At 34.3% G+C, this 24,125-nt stretch overlaps 1 protein-coding gene across 5 annotated transcripts in view; it reads left to right on the top strand.

Annotated features, from left to right (window-relative positions):
- FAM169B (family with sequence similarity 169 member B) overlaps positions 1–24,125 on the top strand; it is a 104,052-nt gene that overhangs the window by 39,014 nt on the left and 40,913 nt on the right. For 4 of the 5 annotated variants that reach the window (XM_031955525.1, XM_031955522.1, XM_031955524.1 and 1 more), the window contains exons 2-4: positions 1,648–1,754; positions 4,054–4,187; positions 7,694–7,793. In XM_031955525.1, the coding sequence (XP_031811385.1) occupies positions 1,730–1,754; positions 4,054–4,187; positions 7,694–7,793 (259 nt within the window). In that variant the 5' untranslated portion in view covers positions 1,648–1,729. The remainder of the gene's footprint in view (positions 1–1,647; positions 1,755–4,053; positions 4,188–7,693; positions 7,794–24,125) is intronic. The other variant, XM_031955521.1, reaches the window with a different exon arrangement.

The raw sequence follows: 24,125 nt of genomic DNA on the forward strand, positions 1-24,125 counted from the left end.
CACTCTGAGGCAATAAAGGCTAAAACAAGAATCAAGGGGACTTGATCTAGGACTAGGAACTTTTGTTGGCCAATCAGTGAGACCCAGAGTGATTTGGGTTTAAGGTATGATCCTTAAGGAAGAAATCTATGTTCTATAAGAAACAATCAGCAAGATGATTGCACAGAGGTTTGGAGAGACTTACATGAACTGATGTTGAGTGGAGTAGAATCAAGAGAACATTTTATACAACAAGAAGATTACACACTGATCAGTTCTGATGGATATGGTTCTTTTCAACAGCAAAGTGATTCAGACCAGTTCCAATGGTTTTGTGATGGAGAGGGCTATCAGAGAGAAAACTTGTAGGAACTGAGTGTGGATCATAACATAGTATTTTTACTTTTTGTTATTTGCTTGAATTTTGTTTTCTTCCTCATTTTTTCCCTATTTCATTTGATTTTTCTTGTGTAGCATGATAATTGTGAAAATATGTATAGAAGAATTGCACATATATTTTTTTTATTTAATAGCCTTTTATTTACAGGTTATATGCATGGGTAACTTTACAGCATTAACAATTGCCAAACCTCTTGTTCCAATTTTTCACCTCTTACCCCCCCACCCCCTCCCCCAGATGGCAGAATGACCAGTAGATGTTAAATATATTAAAATATAAATTAGATACACAATAAGTATACATGACCAAACCATTATTTTGCTGTACAAAAAGAATCAGACTCTGAAATATTGTACAATTAGCTTGTGAAGGAAATCAAAAATGCAGGTGGGCATAAATATAGGGATTGGGAATTCAATGTAATGGTTCTTAGTCATCACCCAGGGTTCTTTCTCTGGGCGTAGTTGGTTCAGTTCATTACTGCTCCATTGGAAATGATTTGGTTGATCTCGTTGCTGAGGATGGCCAGGTCCATCAGAACTGATCATCATATAGTATTGCTATTGAAGTATATAATGATCTCCTGGTCCTGCTCATTTCACTCAGCATCAGTTCATGTAAGTCTCTCCAGGCCTTTCTGAAATGATCCTGTTGGTCATTTCTTACAGAACAATAATATTTCATAATATTCATATACCACAATTTATTCAGCCATTCTCCAACTGATGGGCTTCCATTCAATTTCCAGTTTCTAGCCACTACAAAGAGGGCTGCCACAAACATTCGTGCACATACAGGTCCCTTTCCCTTCTTTATAATCTCTTTGGGATATAAGCCCAGTAGTAACACTGCTGGATCAAAGGGTACGCACAGTTTGATAACTTTTTTGAGCATAGTTCCAAACTACTCTCCAGAATGGTTGGATTCGTTCACAAGAATTGCACATATTTAACATATATTGGACTAATTTCTATCTGGGGGAGGGAGTAGGGGAAAAGGAGAGAAAAAAGTTTGGAACACAAGTTTTTGCAAGGGTGAACACTGAAAATTATCTATGCATATGTTTTGAAAATAAAAAACTTTAATGAAAAGAAAAGAAAGAAATACAGCTCAAGAACCTAATGCTAGGAAGTAAGGAAAGAAGGAAGAAAGCTAATTATCTAGGCATGGCTTTGAGGAACTATTTCTATAGTTCCTGAGGAAAAAGGGAGACAGGTAACTTTGAACAGCCCTCACTCACTCAAATTCAATTCCTTTGCATGTCTTAGCATAACCTCTCTGATGTCAGGATCATATTTGAGAAGGAAGAACAAACAACAGCAATCATAAATAGTGACTGGGAAGAAAACAATGAAGAACCAAGGGAGATTTGGAAGTAAGTGTCATCTACTGTACTACAGTACAGTACAACCATACAATTTATTAGTGCTCACAGGCTCAAAATATAATTGAAATTAAATATCATAGACCTATAAGACCTAAATAGACCTAAAAGCAATACTGTAAGCAATTACAAAATTTAAATAAAATTTGAAAATGGAATCCTAAACTTTTATTCTTCCTTTAACATTCTTCTACTTTAAAAAAAAATGCACGTTATTAAGTCTGAGAAAAGAGAAAAATAAGAAGAGGGCAGTGATTTTCAAATGACTAGAAGGGTGTTAATGGAACAAGAGCTCACAACTCATTTGTATAAGATTGATTAATGCTTCTCACCTGTATGTGGGGCACTTTTAGTCAGATCTTGAGAGAATAGAATACTTGGGTCTTCTGGCTTCTGGCTTTAAAAAAGAAGACATGTTGTTTCAGATGCTCTGCAGAGAGAGGTACCCGAAGAGAAAGAAAGACTCTATTGGAAATAGTTAACATGTAGAGATTGGAGCTGGAATCTTAATCACTCCAGCTTACAATACTAGTAATTTCAGAGGATTTCCTTTTGAGATCTGGTACTTTCTCTCTCTCAGTTGAATTGATGTGTCTTGCTCCCAATGAGAAAGCTCATTCACTCTGTATTCTCTGTATTCATTCTGTATACTTTCATCCATATTATCTGATATGGTTTTATATTGGCTTAGATAAGGGGATGCATTTGCTGTTTACTATATGTAGTTTCTGTGTAACTGACGTGGTAAAAGTGATATATGGTTTAGAATGCACTTCCATTAAGGGATAATTATCAGGAACTCAGCTTGAACCTAAAAAATTATTTTCCCAAGACTATTTTTTGGAGATTTGATAGATAAAAGTCTAGTCTGGTACCCTTTCACTGAGGAGAAGAGAATGACCATCTTCTTCTGCCAGTCTCCTGCTTATTTTCTCCCCACCTAAATTGCTAGGAAGCAGTCTCCCTTGGATAAGAGTGGATGGAAAAGACTATAGATTCATCCTTCCTTTTCAGTCATATTTTCACAAACTGATGTGAACACACATAACCCCACATATTATATGCATGTATATGTGCACACAACACTTACACACACAACCTTGCATTTACATATGCTAAGATCTTTTCTTTTTAGTTTCAGGTTGGATTTTGTATACACTTTTGATCTAGAAGGACCAGATATTGATTGGAGCCCTAACCATCCCTGTTGATGTTTTTGGAGATTCCTTTAATCACCTTATAGTTTTATACCCATGGTCCAGGAAAGAGAGACAGAACTTATTCTAGTTGATGGAATGGAACATTTTCACCCTTTCCTTTAAATTAAACCTTTGTCAAGGCAAGCCAATCTGCTTTGACTGTTTTGAGAAACTTCTGTTAACAAGGAATTTGTTGTTCCAGAGAAAATAGTTGAAGTGTGTGTGTGTGTGTGTGTGTGTGTGTGTGTGTGTGTTGAGTGGGTGGGTGTAATTATACAGTAAAACAATTTTCTTGATTTTCTTTTCAAAATGTAATAGTAGAGAAAGTATGTGAAAGGTATAAATTTTTGAAAAAAAAAACATTGTATATGTGGTATATTAGTCCATCTGCCTATTCGCCTACACATTTATATGTTCCTTTTTTGATGGAGAATTTGGACTAACCATTAAGGTAAAGCATATTGCTATGTTGAGATTTGCAGACCCTAATGAAATGGTACGACCAGGGACAGGAAGTAGCAAATCCTCTTGAAACCTATCAGGTGAATTTAAGAGGTAAAGATACTATAATCCATATTGGAATTTGAATTACCAAATTAGCCCCAGCTACTTTTCCTTGCAAAGAAACATAAGCCTTCAAGTGATTTGTTCATGAATGTGGCCACTGCTGGTAGCTGTTGAAGCTACAGAGAGAATGTTGAAAGTATAGATATAGAAAAGGAAGCCCACATTCTAATATAAATTCAGTTCAATCCAATTCAACAAACATTTATAAATGAGAAATTGTGATGGAAATGGAAATCTCTGTAATTTATTCCTGGATGTCTTTAGCAACCTGGTCTCTTGAACAGAATGCTCAGTCTTCTGCAGGCATTCATGAGTGTGCATATTTAACTCAAAACCATCAATGTTGGTGCATCCCGACCATCATGACTGTATTCTATTTTCCCTGAGTGCCTGCTGCTACTGCTCCTATTCATTACAAATGAGCATCATTGCAGAAATAGGAGTGTGAAATTTAAATCCTTTTTAATATTTGAGATTTTCTCCTTAAACTCAAATCATTCTAAGCTCTTGTAATTTTCCTTTAGCACACTTTTACCCTGTGGACATTTTGGAAGATAACCCCGAAGTGGTTCAGGAATCATCTGTGGCTTACTATTCTACATTTGGGATACAAGCTGGTACTTCTCCACAGTACTATTCTCTTCCTACTGGCGAAAAGGTAATGTGACAAGTTTCTTAGCAGTGAAAGATAGGTAAAGAGTACTTTGTTTTTTTCCAACTTGGAATGTTTAATGAATTTTGTGCTGTTCATTTCTTACAGTAGCACCTCATGATTGTTAACATGGATTTTTTTTTTTTTTTTAGATAGAAGAGTCATTTGTTTTGAAATCAGATTTTCTAATGTTTAAAACTAGCATAATAGGAGAAGAAAAAAAGAAATCTTTGTTAGAAAAATCCACATAATTCAGCATTATGTTGTTCTGGGGCAGTAGACAGAAATTTGGCCTGAGTTTAGATTAATGTAACAATTATTTATTAAGCACCTGTGAGTTACAGAGTTCTGTGCAAAGTGAGGGGCAGGCAGGAAATAAGTTTAGCTAACACATTAACTTTTTCCTTACAGAGTAAGTGTCCAGGTTAGTAAAGAGGATTCTAATTCTGGCTCTGCTATTGATTAACCTTGTGACTTTAACAAAATTATTACTTCTCTTTGAGCCTCAGTTTCCTTATCTGGGATTAACAAATGGGATTATCAAAATAAATTGTCCCTAAAGGTCTTCTAACACTAAAATCGTCATTTTCTTTTACTGCTTTTGTGGCAGTAATCATAAATAAATGTGGGCCATTTTACCCTCTTACCCAGTACCCATAAGTAAGCCAACATCATTTCATCTTTGAGGCAGAAATTTTATTTTTATAAAGCACATATTATAACATATGAGAATTCAGATTTTATTTTTCAAAGCACATTTTGTAACGTATGAGAATTCAGATTTACAACTTCTGAACTCAAATACTGGCTATTTTCACAGCTGAGGCCCCTTCCAATCGGCTGAAAGGCTTGGCTGAGGAAGAGGTAGTTTATTACACTGTACTGAGCTGTTCCAGAGTTAATTAAAACAATGGTTTGTGCAGTTTACAGTGTGGCTTCCTTGAGATTTTGGAGACAAATATTTTGTAGTCATTCCCAGAAGCCAGTTCTTTCATATGGTTTGCCTGTGGAGGGAGGTCCCAGACTTAACACTCATTTAGTGCCCTCTAGTGGAAAAATAGATAACGTGGCAAGGTAGGAAGGGAAGAAAATAGTCCGAAGGCAGAATCCCGGTCTCATTTGGATGCCTTTATCCTTTTAGATTTAGTCCTAAAGGATGAGGGTAAGGAGGTTGTGGATTGGTTTTGTTAGATTGGACTCTTGGCAGCCCAGAAGAGTAGGACGATAAAAAAATCAGATCTTGGGATAATTTGAAGGAAGTTTCAGCCTTCATTTAGGATTTCGCTTCTATCTGTGGCTAAAAGTATAACTGTACCCTCCCATTCTGAATGTTATTTATTGTTATGTCTTCAGGCCCCAGTCCTACAAAAAAATACAGCTCACCCAGCCAGTTGTTTTCCTAAGACATAAACAAAGAAAATGCCTTCAGAGTTTTGTAACTACCCTGTCCCATCCCAAAAGGGAAGTTTTGATTTAAAAAAAAAAAAAAAAAAAAAAAAAAAAGACATTTGATTTCATACCATCTATGGCTCGAAGCTTGCAGTATCCTAATTGGTAAAAGGATTTGGCCTTTACTTTGACCTTGAGGATGTGGGATAAACTCCTGGCTTTTGTCTGTTCTGTTTGGAAAACCTATATTAATTATCTTTGCCATGCAAGAAATGTGCCATATGCTGGGGAGGCAAAGAGGAAAAGTGAATGAGTTTCCTGACATTAAGAATTTTCAAGGATATGTTGTGAAACTTTTTCCTAGTCAAGTTACAAAACTCTGTCTCTCTAATCCAGCTGGGAATTGTGCTTAGAAAAAAAAACAACAACTGGGGACACAATTAATAAAAAAGAAAGTCTGTCCTCTAGGAGTTTACAATCTAATGGGGAAAGGGGATGGGAGACAACTCATAAAGAAAGGAGAGGATGGAGGAGAGAGAAGGAGATTCAAGGGGGTTGCTGACTTGGGCCATCTTGTTCCTTGTAGTGAAAACCAGGTAGAATAGCAGATGCAGAGTAGAGTCACAAATGAACAAGTCCTGGAAAATGTTTTTCTTCTAGCCTTCTTCATTTTGGCTCTCTGGATTGCCTTTGCTTTCTTAGTAAGAATTTTCCCCAATTTTGACATTGTCCACTCAGAATTGATCTTTAAGTGACCACAAGGCAACTTAATATAGTTTCTACTGAAAGGGATTTGAAACTCTGAATATTTCCCTTTAGTCTCTTTAATAGCATGAAATAACTAAGAATTTCATGGATCTTATTTTTTATTTTTTTTTAATCACCAAAAAAAGCCAAAGCAGAAAAAAACAACAGGAGGGCTCTGACTTTTCTGTTGCTCTGATAGGGTGGAGGAAACTCTTGTAACCATTTGCTGTTCACTGTAGCTATTATGGTTTCCCCTTATCTTTTTTATAATCTTCAATTCTCAAAACAGAATTTATAATGAAGAGCTCTGACCCTTAACTTCAGAGTGGGTAGTAGTGGACTCCACTGTAACTATAATGATATTTTTTGGATGTGGAAGCTTAAGAAAGAGTCTCTCCTTCTCAAAGAGAGTAATGAACTCTGCACAGACTGCCCTGTCTTTGTCTAGTACTAATAGTCAAAACAAGGGAAAATACAGGAATATTGTTCTTGGTAGTGCCAGCCTATGAGGCAAATCTAAATACTGCAGGGCACCAGGAGGAATGTGACTTTCCCAGGATTCTATGCCTGGAATAAAGCCAGAGATACAGCTTAAGGCATTTATCTTATTCTGGGACCAGTGGGAGTGAGAAAAGCCCTGGGTTATTTTCCATTTAGTATACACTGGAGCTTCCACAGGGCTGTGGAAGATTATTTTCCTGAAGTACAGATCTGGGTCCATGTTACCTTTGTACTCAATAAACTCCAATAGCTACCTATTACCTCTATAATAAAGTGTAAGCTTTGTTTGACATTTAAAGTTCTTAAACTTCATATTTCTATCTTTCTGTCTTTTTCAATCAATCAGTAAACAGTCCTTAAGTATCTATTATGTGCTGTGTTAAGCACCAGGAATACAAATAAGCAAAAAGAAAGTCCCTGTCCCCCAGGATTCTAATACAATATAATAGATATAGTTAATAATGGCAAAAGTAAAAATAATAAAATAGCAATAATAGTAATACTATTATAAGACAAATCACTCTCTCTCTCTCTCTCTCTCTCTCTCTCTCTCTCTCTCTTTCTCCCTCTCCCTCACTCTCTTTCTCTCTCCCTCTTTCCCTCTCTTCTCTCTCTACATAACTCTGTGCGTGCGTGTGTGTGTGTGTGTGTGTGTGTAGAGAAGAAAGAGAGAGAGGGAGATACGTTTGTGCATAAGGGGAGATAAGTTATAAATTGCCTACGGGGTATAGTAAAGTAAGGGATATTTACTTGTCTTTTTAATAAAGTTGGATGTTGTTCTATAAAATTAACCTATCAGTACTTCTGATGAATACGCTTTCATTAGCAAAGCATTTTTTTGAAATGAAAGAACAATTTTCTTTTTAATTTTTTAGGTTAAACTTGAAGATGCCTCTGTTTGCTTCCTTCCTATGTACCGTGATGAACCTAAATATAAAATATTGGTTTTGGTTAATCCCCAGGACAGAAAGACAGGTTAGTACTTGTTAATAGAGCATTGAAGCGAGAATCCTGTGTTAATGTTATAAGTGGAAAATGAAGGGGGTGTTTTTATTGTCTTCAGAACAGTAAGGCAAATCTGATGTTTTACAGAGTTTTTAGGAACCAAGTGGCATACCTTTATGCCTGTCGATTGATGTTTGTGTCAATATTTGTATTGGATTCATATCAGCAATCTCCTCCCAAATGACAATATTCAAAGGGTAGTAATTCAGGAAAATGACTTCTGCAGTCATGGAAGTCAAGAACTCAATTCTACTTTTAGTTTGGACAATGACTGACTCTCTCTAACTCAGTATGTAATTTAAGCTCCCTCAGCTTTGTAAAAAGTCCATTTGTAGAAACCTTTTAGCTTTTTAGATGAAATCTTTTGGAGGAAGGCATTCCATTTGCTCTGTTTTGTACAAAGTATTATTATGTCTGTGGGTGCCTATTTCTTAAGATTATGTAATATAGTCAAAAATGAAGGTACTATAATATAATCAGTGTATATTTCTAGAATTGGAGGGTCTGCAGAATAAAAGAGCAGCCCTCAAAATTGGTGAGTATCTTATGTCAAGTTATCAAATAAAGGAAATTTTGTTCTTGACTTCATGATATTCCAAGTTTAGTTTATTGTTTAGTGAAAGTGTATAAATTTAAATTTGTTTGCACTCAGTGAAGTTTTGCAAGTCAGACAACTCATTATTTCTTAGAAGGATCTTTATCATGTGTCCTTGTTGTGTATATGGTTAATGTTAGCAGTCACTTTTCATGATAACCTTTCAAACATTTCTGAGGCTATTTGGGCAGTAAAGAGCCCAAGAGCTAAAAGTACTATATATTTAGCCCAAAAGAATGAACTGAAATATATTATATATGTAGTACCACAGAATGGGCCACTGGTACTGGTATCTTTACAAAATTTAGATATATATATATCAAGCAAGCAAAAGCATTGTAGCATATTAAATAAATTAGACAATCCATAAGTATTTTTTAATGTACCAATACTGTGTACTGAGTGCTGGGATGTATAGCTTAAAGAGAAATAGGCTTTGTGGGGTGAGAACAATTTCATTTACCCTGACTTTATGCAAGTTAGACTAGTTTTTTTCCTTGAAATGCAGTGAGGCCATCCTTAAGGCTGTTGATAGTACTTCCTGGTCATCTGAGTATAGGACAGTTATGAGGAGCTTTAGAAAAAGCTTGAATGGTGAATTTAAATTGGCAACTTAGGTAAGTCAGCTTCTCAACTGAATCAATTTCTGGTATTCTAAATACTTATCATAGTTGAATATCCCTTTCCTGTAATGGCTTTAACAAATCTCCTTTTATTAACTTTTGAATGCCTGATAAGTATCTTATCTGTTCCATATTGAAACTATGAGAGTGTCCTGAGCCTAGAAAACATTATTTTACATTTTGTGTGTGTGTGTGTGTGTGTGTGTGTGTGTGTGTGTATGTGTGAAACTAGATACAAAATACATACAATATAATTTATGGAGAGAAGGTACTAATTCCTGAGGGAACCTGGAAGGTCTCCATGTAGATAAAAGATGGCACTTTGGTTCTTTCTGGAAGGAATTAGGGACGGGATGAGTTGGAAGTGAGGAAGGAGTAGATTCTAGGCAGAGTGAATATAATTAAAAAGGCCTAAGGACAACCAGGAAGAAGGCTACCTTACTTTCTTATAGAGTGCAGCAATAGGACTTTGAAAAGTAGATTAGAACCAGGTTATGGAAGACATTGAATGACAGATATAGGAGTTTATATATTTGATCCTTGAGGTAACTGAGAGCCAGTGGATTTTCTGATTAGGGAAATGACCTGGTCAGATCTGTGTTTTATAAATATCTCTAATTATGTGGAATATAAATTAGAGAGGGGACTAAATTAGGAGACTATTACAATAAGCTAAGCAAGAATCTGAAGTAGAGTGGGGGCTGTGAGAGAAGAGGAAGCATACAGTATGATAGGTTTTGGAGACCTAGAGACTATAAGGAGTTGAAGTCTATTGAATGAATGTGAGAGATGAGGAAAAAATGAGGTGCTGAATATGATAATGAAGCTGTGAACCTTATAACTGGAAGGCTAATAGGGCCTGTGACAAAAATAGGGAAACCCAGAAGAGGACTGGATTTTGGATAATTAGTAATGAGTTATGTTCTCTACATATGGAGTTTGAGATATCTATAAGACATTTGGTTCAAAATATACAATAAATAGATATTTTACTTAATACTATACAGACATTTCTTTCCTTGGTTTTTTGTATGATGGTATGCTTGCAATTATATCACACACATAATTAAAAAAAAACATAGCTTATTCAATAGTCACTCATTTCGATGTGTTTGAGGTTCAGCACCAAATGATAAGACTAATGTTCGGGTACCAACTAGTGAGAATTAGGAGAACAATTGGTTTTAAATGTTGGGATTCCATTATGTGCTGAATTTACAATAGCCATTCTCTTTAGCAGAAAATGGATTTATTTAGATGAAGAGATTACAGACAAAATATGAAGGACTGGTAAATATGAAATAGATTTTGAAGACAATAGAATTACCAAGGAAAAGAGTTTGGAAAAATCCATTGAAAGAAGAAGCCGTGATGTGTGACTAGCATTGGCATTGACTGGCAGCTAAATTAATAGAGGAATTTTAGTACTCTAAAAGAATTAGGTATAAGAAGGAGAAAGACCCCATAAGGCAGAATGCTGCCATGGGGGGAGAACCCAAAAGGGATTCAGTGATGGTGGGAGCCATGGACAGATTTATAGGGGAAATTTAACCTCAGGGGTTTAACGTTACTTGGATTTCTGATTGGATCCAGCTAAGAGGCTACCCAAGAATTCCAGAGGATGGGACTGATCCCTATCAGGGCCCTTCCCTGCTTGCTCAATCAGGCTTTCTCTGCCAACTTCTCCTAGTTATCCAGGATCTCATCAATTTGGACCATAATTTTTGACTCCTGGAATACTAGGTGCCTGCTAACTGTTCCCTTTTAGATTGGAGAAATAGATTTAATATGGACTTTTTAATCATTCCTGAGTTTTCTTTCTGATCAGTGCATGGGGAATCATTTTCTTCTGAAACTCCTTCTTGTAGGGGCTTGGGGATTGTATGTGTTAAGAGAAAGACTCTTTGTTTCCCCCAAAGGGAAAAACCAGGAAAGCTTTTTGTAGCCTAGCATCATGCCTTGCCTTCAACATAGTAAGCACTTAATGAATATTTGTTAGGTATTAGTTAATGGCTTTTCCCTCACCCTGGATTTATAAAACCAAAAATAAATTTGTTCTCTTTAAACTTAGAATTTACAAAACTACAAAACGTTGGGAATATCATTTTTTTAAAGCCTAAATATTTAAAATTATGAAACAATATGGTCATTTAACTAAAATCTCCAACTTTCAGAACTGCAGTCCCTTGAAGCATTTAACAAAACTCTAGTGATGAATCTTTTTAGAATTTACATAATGTAAACAACTTACCCATGCTCATAAATGTGTTTCCTATTTATATTGAAGCTTTTTTTGTTTTTAAGAATGTATAATACATATTCATAAGCTCCAAGAAATCTCGCATTGGACTTTTTCACAGTGTATGAGAATATGAGGCTCTATACAATAAGAATTTAAGGTTTCCACATGTTTTCCCACCGTTGTGGGCTCTACTGAAGCATTATTGGGTGCCTGGAGTTCTCATGACTTAGAAATAACAAACATATTTTAACATTCTTAGTGTTTTTTAATTTGGTCCTTAACAAAAGCATGGATTTGTATTTTAACAAATTATTTCTTTGTCATGAACCATGCCCTGTGGTCTGAAAGCTCTGAGTTATAACTATTTTGAATACTTAATAGGGTAGCTAGGTGGGGCAGGGGATAGAATGCCTAATCTGGAGTCCAGAAGACTTGAGTTCAAATTCAGCCTTGGAATCCAATTAATTATATGATCTTGGGCAACTCATTTAATTTCTTGATTTAGTTTTCTCAACTGTAAAATGGGGATAATAATAGGACTAATCTTCCTGGATTCTTGTGAAGTCTAACCAAGATAAAATTGTAAAGTTCTTGGCAAAGTGTCTAGAACATAGTAGGTGTTATATAAATGTTAGAAATTATTATTTTTATTATTGTACAGACCTTCACATTGATGTCCTATGTGTTTTTCAGGAAGCTTAACTTTGATATTGCTAAAATGTATTGCTATTCCTTTTATAATTTTAGTACACAAGTTATATATACAAGTACTGGGGAGTGGGGAGGTAGAAAGGATATGAAAAGAACCAGAAGCCATTTGATAAGTAAGTGGAATGTGCACAAGAGTTAATTATTGATAAGTTGGTTGCATCCATCATGGCAATTTCCGATAGTCCTATGAGCAAATGAAAAACATCCTTGAATTACAAATTCCCTTGTGACAAGCAGTAAACATTAGCCTGACTTTGCAGTCAGGATGTAAGTAAGTAATGAAGCACTTAAAACTTGACCTTTTAAGAATTTTGAGTACTGATTCCATAAAGTTGATCTATAGTGTATATATTTTTCTTTTTTTTTTTAATTTGTTTTTCACTTCATCATATTCTCTCTTCACTTTGTGCCCCACCCCATCATTACCTTTTTTTTTTTTAAATAACATTGTCTGTTTAAAAGGTCTTGAACTTATTGATCAAGATTCAGTTTAAAAAATTATTAAAATTGCCTACTATGTGCAAGACACTATAGTCACAATGGAGAATACAAAACAAAGGTAACACCTGCTTTTTGGAGTACTGAGAAGATACAGTGTATACATAGATAAATAAATGGAAATATGTGTAAATTTCAGAGAGAGAACATAACAAAAATTTGGGGGATTGAGAAAAGTTCTTGTGTTGTGCTTTGAAGGAAGCTAAGGGTTGGTATAAAGTATAAGTGAGGAGGAAAGTGAAAAGGAAAGTGAAAAGGAAACATTTTGGAGTGGGGCACTTGTGCAAAAGGAGAGAGGTTGAAAATAAAATGCCATATATGGGGAATGGCTAGCAGATCTTTTTGAATAAAATGGAGAAGGCAGAAAGAAGAATACTATGAATTAATTGGGGAAAAGAAGAGAAAAAGAAGTAGATTGTGGAAGTTCTTAAATGCAAGGCTAAGTTAACTGTTAGCTCTTGAAGATAAATAGTAGGATGATATAATCAATGTCTTAGGTATATCAGCTGTACTTCAGGAATATTAATTTATTGGCTATGAGGAGGATGCCTTAGAGACAGAGAGACCAATTAGAAAAGCATTATAAAAAAGATCAACCAAGATGGCAGACGAGAAGGAAGCAGTACAACTCAGCTCCCCCAACAATGATGTAGTAAGAATTCCAGATTGAGCACTGATAAGGAAATTGAAGGCAATAGACCAAAGATAATTCCAATAGGGAAAAGGAAGGATTTTATTAGCATCCCTAAAAAACGCTAATGTAATCAGGAGTCCTGGAGGGAATCAAAAAGATGACTGACCTGGGAGAGAGATTTGTTGTGTTTTGATGATTTTAAAAGAAGAAAGAAAAGGTAAGGAGGAAAGGATACCAAAAAGAAAAAAAGGTAAGATTTTTTTTTTCTTTTTTTGGGGGAGGGAGAGATGTATCATAATTGCAGGATAAGTAGAAGTCTATTAAAAATGAGGGAGGGGTTTGGGATATAGTGGTCACTTAAATCTCATTTTCATTTGATCTGGTCAAAGAGTGTAGAACAGACACAAGACACAGAGACTGCAGTAGATAGACCAGAAATAGTAAGAAACAAGGAGAGAGGAAGTGGGTGGGGATAAGAGGTGGTTAAGAAAAAGTACATTTAAGGAAAAATTAATCATTAGCAAAACAAACTTAAGTTCAAAGTGGGGATCATAAAGAAGCAGTTAAAAGAAGAAAAAGTAAGGCTAAGAGGCAGATTGGGGTCTGCATGAGGAGAAGGGGAAAGGAGCAGGAAAATGAAAGCTGTTTGCTTCAAGCCTAGAACAGTGGGGCTGATCATGCTCCTTTTCACACCCCTCTTAATTTATGTAGAGAGCATATACAAAGCAAAGAAAAGAAAAAATATAAAAATAGCAAATACACAATTAATGATCACAAATACAGATATGAATGAGATGAAAAGTAGAATCCAGTAATATGTTATTTACAAGAAACCCTTCAAACATAAAAATTCACACAGTTAAAAAAAGGGTCCTGAGCAAAAAGTATTATGGTTCAGCTGAAGTCACAAAAGCTGGAAGTAGTAACATTGTCAGTAAAACATGTGCTTAATATTTCTACTTTTGGTTCTCAGATAAAGAAATAGCCAAAATAAACTTGTTTATAAGAGATAAATGAGGAAATTACATTTTACTGAAAAAATATGAAATAATTCATATTATGAATTAATTTCAGCATTTAACATATATGTGTTAAATGGCTTATCAACTAAATACATAAAGGAAAAGCAAAAAAAGTTACAAGTAGAAATTGATAGCAAAACTGTAATAGATGGAGACTTTATTGTACCCTTTCAGAGGTAGCCACATCTAACCAAAAACTAAACAACAAAAAAAATTAAGGACCTGAATAAAATTTAGAAAACTTGGATATGATAATTCTGGCAATAGAATGGGAGTAGAAAGAAGTATAAATATTTCTTAGGCATGACACCTTTACAAAAATTGAATATGTATTAAGGGCATAAAATCTCAGAACCAAAAGTAGAAATATTAAGCACATGTTTTACTGACAATGCAATGAAAATTGTATTTAATAAAGGGCCATTAAAGAAAGGACTTAAATTGAACTGGAGACTAAATAATTTAAATCTGAAAAATTATTGAGTCAGAGAACAAATCATAAAAATGATAAATAATTTAATTAAATATGTCAACAGTGAGATGCCATACCAAAATTTTTAGGATGTAGGCGAAGTGGTCCATTATAGTCTATTTCTCTAAACTTTATTGATGAAATCAAAGGGGAAAAACGAATCAATGAATTGTATAATTGAAAACACTTTGAAAAGGGGAAAAAAGTAAAGAAAACAACCACCAAAATAGAAATCGTGAAAAATAAGGAAGAAATTGATAAATTAGGATTAGGAAAGACTTAATGGTTAGGTACAATAAAAAAAGACAAACCATTAGTTAATTTGCTTTTTTAAAAAAGAAATAAGCAATATAAAAGATGAAAATGGAGAATTCATAACAAATGAAGGAAAAAAGCATGTTATTTGAAACTGTTTTACTCAACTAAATGCCAATAAAATCAAAGGCTTAAATGAAATGGATGATACTATATAGTCTTGATATCTAAACCATGGGGAGTCAAAATAGAAACATTATAGGCCAATAATCCCTTATGAATATTGATAAAAATTATAAATTTATAAATATTATTGATCACATTAATAATAACAACAAAAAAACACATGGCTATATCAGTAGATGCAGAAAAAAGTTTTTTTTTTTTTAAATACACCACCTATTTCTGTCAAAAACACAGAAAAAACCCTATTTTAACATGATAAATTATATGTTTCCAAAACAAAGAACCAGTACAATAAGGATAAATAAAAATCCTTTTCAATAAAATCAGGGATAAAGCAAGGATGTTTGAATGTTCATTGTCAACAGGACTACTTGAAAAAATTCTAGAAAGGTTGACTATAGCAATAAGACAAGAAAAAGAAATTAAAAGAACAAAGATAAATAAGAAACAAAATTATCACATTCAACAGATGATGTGTGGTATACTTTGAAATCCCCAGAAAGGCAACTAAAAATTAAATAATTTTAGCAAAGTTGCAGGATATAAAATAAATCCACAAAAAAATCACTAGCATTTTTGAGTAGGACAAGTCAAATCTAACAAGATAAAATTATTTTAGATTAAAATATTTATGGGTTTGTCCGTTAAAATATATACAGTAAATATATAACTCTAAATATAAAACATGTTTAAGGAAAGAAAGACAGACCTAATTAATTGGAGAATGTTAATTGCTTCCAACTAGGCCTAGAAAATGGAATAAAAATGATAATACTATCTTGATTAATTTGCTTATTCAGTTCCATAACAATCAAACTACCAAAAGATTATTTTATCAAATTATGGGTGGGAAAATAATAATGAAACATCTGCAGAAACAAAAGGTCAGGAATCTCACTGAAAATAAAATAGGAATGCACACACTACAATATATGCTACAAAGCTGTAATCATCAAAACAATTTGTAATTTGTATGTCTAAAGCCATAGGTCAGTGGAACAAATCAACATACTAATACAAATAAACCTAATATCCATAGTATTTTAAAAACTCAAAGACCACAGGTCCTGGGATAAGGGCTCATTATTTGAGGAAAACTGGGAAAATTGTACAGTAATCTGGCAGAAATTAGATTGATTAGTTTTTCATACTCTACATTAACATTTAAGATAAACTTCAAGTGTAGAAACAACTAAATACAAAGGTTCTTAACCATAAACAAATTAAAAGAATGAATTAGGAAATAGTTCAGGACGAAAATAAAAAGGAATAGAGGGAATCATAGAAAATAAGTACACAATTTTGATTACACAAAATTAAAGACTTTATGTACAAACCAATCCAGGACAACTAAGATTAAGAAAACGTTAAGTAAGAAAAAATTTACATCAAGTTTCTCTGATGATTGTCTCATTTCCAAGATGTATAAGAAATTTATTCAAATTTGTAAGAATAAGAGTTATTTTCCAATTAATAGTCAAAGATTACGAGCAACCAGGTTTCTAGAGAAGAAAACTAAGCTCTCTTTCAAATGAATTGAAATGTTCCAGATCACTAATAGAGAAATGAGAATTAAAGCAATTCTGAGGTTCCACTTCACACCTAGATGACTGGCAACATTGACAAAAAAGGGTAATTAAATGTTGGAGGGAAGAAACCATACCTGTTAATGAATTATCAATTGAGGTGTGATTTGGTTCTTCCATCCTGGAAAGTAATTTGTAAATTATACCCAAAATATTACCAAACAGGATTTGTCATTTAATCCAGAAATCTCTCCCAGTATGTCTACACTTAGAATAATAGAATCTTATAGCAAGGAAATAATCTTAGAAATATAACTCCTATACCTGTATCTTATTGAAATCAAACAAATAGGAATAGTATTAAAGGTACGAAAATATTTATAGTAGTTTTTTTTTTTTTTTTTGTGGTGGCAAAAACTGGAAACTAAGGTCATCCCTATTAATTAAGGAATGGTTGAATAAATCATAGCATACTTATGTAAAGTAACAGTATAGAAATGATTTCAGAGAAACCTAGAAAGATCTTTATAGATCAATGCAGAATGAAGTAAATTGAACTAGGAGAATAATTTATTCTATAAAATCAACATTGTAAATATTTAAATTTTTGAAGGATAAAAATCCTGATCAATACAAGGAGCAATTATTATTCCAAAGGACTGATGATCACTTTTCTGACAGAGCTGATGGACTAATGAATGAGAGACTTGTTTTTGTGTATGGGAAGTTATTTTACTGTACTATATTGGTTTCTCTTTTTTTAATTGAGGGTGAGGTTCGGAGGGAAAAAAATTATTGATAACTGAAAAAATAAAATTTAGCAATTTTGTTGAAATCAATGAAGGCTGGTTTGGAGGCCCCAAACTGCCTTTTCCACTGGAAGTACTGAAGAGGAAGAAATTGTTTGTCTATATTTAGAAGAGAGGTAGACTAGAAATATATATGTCTATGGAGAGAAGGTAGTCGGAATTGAAGGAATGAATGATGGAGAAAGGGTGTGTGTGTGTGTGTGTAATATATACACCCCCCCGAAAAAAATACATACATATATATATATATATATATATGTGTGTGTGTGTGTGTGTGTGTGTGTGTATGTGTGTGTACCAAAATTTGTCTTAGCTGTCTCTTCTTGAGTGACTAGAGGGAAGGATTAGAGAGGAACAGGGTCAGAAGAGTTCACTTTAAGTGGAATATGAAACTGAGTTTTCTGCTATAATCAAGGGGAAGGGAGAGGTAAGGAGTTATGGAAAGAGAAACCAGTCCTGAGAGAGGGGTTGATAAGGATAAAATAGTTGTGTGGGACAGTGACCTTTATCCAAATTAAAATCAGAGACTCTCAAAATAAAAACAAAAAAGGATTTATTATATGTTGGGAGAAAGGGCAACTCCCAGCAGACCAGGTATCCTTATAGAGAAGTACAAAGCATAAGCTACAAACACAGGATGATATAGACCCTAATCAGAAGTCCCACCTTTTATCCTTTTATCCTTTTGGCTGGGGAGTCTAAGCTTACATTCTAATTAACCCAGAGACTAAAAATCTACCCCAGAAGCAAAGAATACTAGTCAATAACACACTTTTTACCTTATTAGGTACTTCAATGATTAGGTACTTAATGAAAAATGTGTGGAGAGAGGGGCAGGAGGGGAATGTAAGTATATCTAAGATAATTGAACACCTGCAGCTTTTAGCTATAGTTAAACTTGTTATTACAATCTCAAGTCAAAGTTAGGGCTTATGTCAAGGCCACATTCTTATGAGAAGTCTTCCCTCAGTTTATTCTATTCATAGTCAACGGCACTGAGATACTGTCAGAGATTGTTAAAATGGATATTTTAAAAAACCTATCCTGGTTGCCCTTTTTTGGCAATTCTAGTTTTCTCAATGGTCTTTTAAAATGTGGATCCAAGAACTGGGCATAATATTTTAGATGTGTAGTGATGAGCCTTGTTGACTAATAAAAGCTAAGCGAAACTATTTTTTCCTCAAGTGCCCTGAAATTTCATGGGGATCTTGTTCAAGCTTTATCAAAAAATTCTCAACAGTGAGTGGTTCCTTGATCACATCTGCAAGTTCTTTCAGGACCCTGGAATGTAATTTATCTGGATTTGGATATTGGAACTCGTTCAATGCAGCTCATATATTATTTCCTCACCTATACTGGGCTTTCATGCCTTCTTATCCCAGATTTATTCCACCCTTTCTAATACAACAACTTTTTTCCTAGGTAAAGAAAGAATAATCAAAATAGGAATTGTGTTCTTCTGTTTCCTTGCTTTCTCTGTTAATATAATGTTATCTGCCCCCAGCAGTGGGCCTTATTCTTGTTCTAAACATATTTAAAGACTGACCTTTCTGAGGTCAGTTATTTGCATTCAATTTGCAAGCCTGAACTCATTCTGTACCTTAGACTTCTTGACACTATTCTAATAGTTTCATGCTATTGTTTTTGTATTCATTAGTGGTTATATGTCCCTCCTTTCACCTTTTGTATTTGTGCTTTTAAAGTCTGAGCTCATCAGAGCCTAGTGTGTTGTGTGTAGTCCCATTGTTTTATTTTATTCAGATGAATCTTGAGTTTACTATTCATCAGAATTGTCTATGATCTTTTTGTTAGAATTGCAATTTTTAGACTTTCCATCTTTCTGAAGCTTTAGTCATCTTTTGAGTCATTGATGATAGCCTTATAACTGTTACTGTTCTGAACATTTTGAGATTTGTTTCCCTAGAGTCTAGATTATATGCTTTCCTAGGGCTTGTATTCACTTACGCAGTTATTATGAATCTTAATATGACGTGATCATTCTCTCCCTCAGTTCCGCCACTCCAAAATCTGACACCACATTACCTTTTCAGTCTATCTTATGCTATTCCACTTTGTTTTTGTGTTCCAGTCACACTGGGTTGCTTCCCACTGTACATTCTCATCCTATCCCTTTGCCTTTGCCCATACTCTTCCATGCTTGGAATTGTCTCATTCTCCATTTTTACTTGCTATAGTATAGTTTTCTTACTTAAAGTCCCAAAATCAGGTGGCCTTTTTTGAGAAGTTTATTCAGATCCTTCCTAGATGAAGGTGATCCCACTTTTCTCAAGCACTTTCCTGGGCTTTTTCTTTATGTGAATCATATACTTTTTTTGTAGCATGATTGTGCACTTTTATTTCTATTAGATTAAAAGTTATTTGTTTCCTTAGTGCCGATTTAATTCAATTGAACAGATATTTATTAAAATTTTCTCAAGACACTATGCTAGGTGCTAAGGATGCCAACATTAAAAAAAAATACATGGTCTCTGCCCTCAAGGAGTTTATAGCCTAATGAAATAAAAAGTATAGATTGTTTCATTCATTGTACTTGTGTTCTCAGTGCCTTGCACATAATAAGCATTTAATAAATGTTTGTTGTTTGCTTTCTTCATTAATTGATGAGGACAAAGGAAATATCCAGGCAGAGAGCTCAGAGGAAAATCTAAGGATGGAGAAAGAACTTCTCGCTAGAGAAGTCAGAGAAGGCTTCATGGAGTAGATGACTTCCAAAATGAACATGGAAGGAAGATAAAAATTCTGAAAGGCAGAGATAAAAAGGAAATATATTATAGGTAGAGAGGATGGTTTATGTGATTGCCTAAATAAGTAGTGAGAAGGGCAACAAAGAGACCAGGTCTAACTGTTTAGAAAATAAATTTGATAAAGAATTGTATAGGAAAAAGAGTATTGGACTGAGTTTAGGAAATTGTACTGTTTATAATGACTCCCAATATTTCCCTTGAAATAAAGGCTCACCTTTTTAAGAAGTGGTACTATTACAGTGATACTGTATGGCCAGATGGGGTAGCTAGGTAGGTAGCACAGTGGATAAATCATTCTGATTTCAGATCTAGCATTAGGCATTTGCTAGCTGTGTGACTCTGGGCAACTTATTTAACTCTATTTGCCTCAGTTTTCTTATCTGTAAAATCAACTGGAGAAGGAAATGGTAAACTATTTTCAGTGCCAAAAAAACCTCATCTGTGGTCATGAAGGGTCAGACACGAAATGAAAATGAATGAAAAAATGACCAAATGACAGGTTATCCAGGAACTGTACTCACAGAATATTGTAGTCTTCAGAAATTTAAAGTTGTGGGTCACCTGGAAGGCAGTGTAAAAGTGTATGATGGGAATGAAGAGGAAGCAATGAATGGTATAGGAAAAGTGGCATAAAGAATATCATCAGAGTTGTGTGTTGGGTAAGGGAGGTGGACCAGTCTTATAATGAGATGGAGACTTTGCTATTGGAAAGCCCCAGTATGTTACAGATATCTACACAATATCAAAAGATCTAAAGGAAGATTCCTAGCAGGAATCCCCCATGGCAACAAGAAGAAGTAGTTACGAGAAGACTTGGACAAGATTTATAGTTTCCATGGTTGGAAGGAGTATCCATATTGATAGAGATCACAGATACGCTGAAGTATCTAAGTATTTGGTTAGATCCAGGTGCTTTTCCTAGTCTGGAACGTCATTGTTCCAGACTCAGGTACTAAAGAGGGTAGGATCCAGATGTAGTAAGGTCTTTTTTTTTTTTTTTGGAGAAAAAAACTATTTTATAAAATATCCATCAGTATAGTTAATGTACATTTTGTTCTGATCCCATATTCTTTATGTGACATCAATTCATAGATATCTTTGTGTATTATATATTTTCAATGTTACACTAGTATTCTGACATACTGAGATGCCATAGTCTATTTACTGTCCTATTTGGGCTATTTCCAGTTTTTCCCTAGTTCACATGAAAATAATATACACATATATTCATATACATATGTATATACATACATTTACTTACATGTATATGTATATGTCATAGATTGGCAGCTTGGAGTACTTTATTAGTGCCCTTAAGATTTCCATATTTACAGAATTAGAGAAAAATCTCTAATCCATTAGAATAACTTTCAGAATGATGTTGCTGAGAATGGTATGATATGAGATATATTAGGATTCTGAGCAGCCGTAGTGGAGATGGGATTATTGCAGTTCTAGCTAATTTGTCCCTTTTTTCTCCACTAATGCTGCCAAACACCTTCCTTTAGACCCTCATTACCTCTCACTTGGATCATAATAATAGACTTCCTGATGCTGTGCCTGCTTCTTGTCTCGTACCTCTCTGATCCATCTCTTGCTTCTTTCATGCTTCAATAGCTCTGTGATCTTATTACTGGAAATAATTCCTTCAGTAGTTCAGATCACAATCCATTCATACCTTCTCAATTCTGTGGGCTTCTTGACTGGGTCCTTTGTCTTCCTTATGGGTTCCAACTAAAGTATTGAATAGATAGTGCTAGTGGAGCATTTGGATTGCCTGTGGGTTATCACTTTGACAGTGATGGTGATTGGTGAGCATGTTAGTGAGAGAGAAAAAAGAGCCAAGAAATTATTTTCACTTATATTAAATTATTATTGTTATTAATATGCAATTAGTATTTATTATTACTTATATTATTATTTAATTTATCGCATTTAAGTGCTTACTATTGCCAGATTCCGTGCTATGCACTTTACAAATATTATCTCATTTGATCCAACACATCTAAAAGAGTAAGTCTAATTATTAGTATCCTCATTTTACATTTACAGAGAAAACTGAAGCAGGACTGAGGTTAAGTTGTTGTCCAGTGTCACAGAGCTAGTGAGTATTTGAGGCTGAATTTAATCTCAGGTGTTTCTGACTCTAACCTAGCTCTCTATTTATTTGTACCACCTAAATGTCTCAAAAAATAGGATGGGGGCCAGGCTTATTTTCTCTATTGTTCCAAATTTAGCATAATCATTATGCTAATTGTGCATGCATGCATATATATATATATATAAACACATACAAATTTACAAATGTAGGGCAACCATGTCACACATATTTCGAAGGTTTTGAGCTTTACTTCTAGGGAAGTAGAACAGCTTGGGAGAAGGCACCTTGAGTTCACATTTGGACATAGTGACTTTAAGATACTAGATGGTTATTCAAGTAGAGATATAGCAGAGAGCTGGTAATGTGAGACTGGAGAGATATTAGGGGTAGATATATGTATGTATGTATATGCATGTGTGTATATATATATTTAATATGTGTATATATGTGTATAGGTACATGTATGAATTTGGGAGTCATTGGTAGAGGAATTATAAACTTGTGGGACTGAGTAGAATCACGCATAGAGATTATATAGAGAAAAAATGAAAAGAAATCGACCCAAGGTCTTCTGTGTAGAGAATTGGGGTATAGAAAGAAGAATAAAAGTGCTAATGGGAGTCAATTCCTATTGGTCTTATGTATTGAGAGAATGAAGGGAATGCCAGAACAACAAAAAAAATGCTTATTGATTGAAGAAGGGGGCAAGGGAGAAGGTTTCTTTAGGAGAATGCTGAGTTTCAGTGAGTGACAAGATGGAAAGAATGTAAGAACTTGAGGATGCAGGGAACTTTGTTAACCATTTGTGTGTGCATGAATGTCTGGGTATAGGTGTTCCTGGGACACAGTAGGTGCTTACTAAATGCTTGCTGATTGGTTGAGGATGTGTCCAGTGGGCTCAGTGAAAGAAGATAGCAAAAATGGTCAGGGTTTGGAGAATTATAAGACTGAGCAAGATGAGAATCAGAAAGGTGGCAAAGGAAAGGCATGTTTAGCCATGTAGGGTATAATTTTGAAACATAAGGATTAGAACAGGAAAATCAGTCTGTAAACATTTATTAAGTTCTTACTGTGTTCCAGGCACTGTGTTGAGTTCAGAGAATATAAAGAAAAAGTAGAAACGTCCCTGCCCTCAAGGAATTTATAATTTAATGAAGATAACAAATGTATGAGTAGGTATATGTGAAATAGAAATAAGAATAGATGAAAAGTGCTATTAGAGAAGTTATTAGCTTTCTATAGGGTTGTAAGAAGTTCATTGGGTTGAGTTACAGCACCCTATTGAGAGACAGTCATGGATCCATGATCTCATTGCCCAGAGTACTGTTGCTACAAATTATTCTCTATCCACACCTTTTCATTTTATGTAATTTTTGTCCAAGATTTACATAAATTCTCTATAGGTATCCAATGTACTATGGGGTTGTGTGTATAATAGAGACTTAAGTATTTATTGAAGCAAATTAAATTAAATTGAAATATTTCACAAAAATTTTCCTTGTTTATTAGAGGTAGGTACTTCTTCAAAAGTTCTGTCCCTCTGCTTTACCAAGTCCATGTCCAACCTTCATGATCTAAGTTAAAATTTTATCCTTTTGGAAGCCTTCCCAGATTAGTAACATACTGTTCCTTGATCCCATTCTCCACATTTGCTGTCATTCTTACATGTTCAATTTTTAAGGTACTGTTGTTTTACTCTTGTTCATTCATTGTTTACAATGTTCATGCACACGTTTGATCTTAACTAGATTATAAACTCCCAGAAGACAGGAATCATGCTTCCTAAATCTTTTATATTTCACTATAATATCTACAGAAAGGCTCTTTATTTACATAGTTCTTTTACTCAATAAATGCTTATTA

Source organism: Sarcophilus harrisii, chromosome 2 (assembly GCF_902635505.1).
Source record: "Sarcophilus harrisii chromosome 2, mSarHar1.11, whole genome shotgun sequence".
Classification (NCBI taxonomy): Eukaryota; Metazoa; Chordata; class Mammalia; order Dasyuromorphia; family Dasyuridae; genus Sarcophilus; species Sarcophilus harrisii.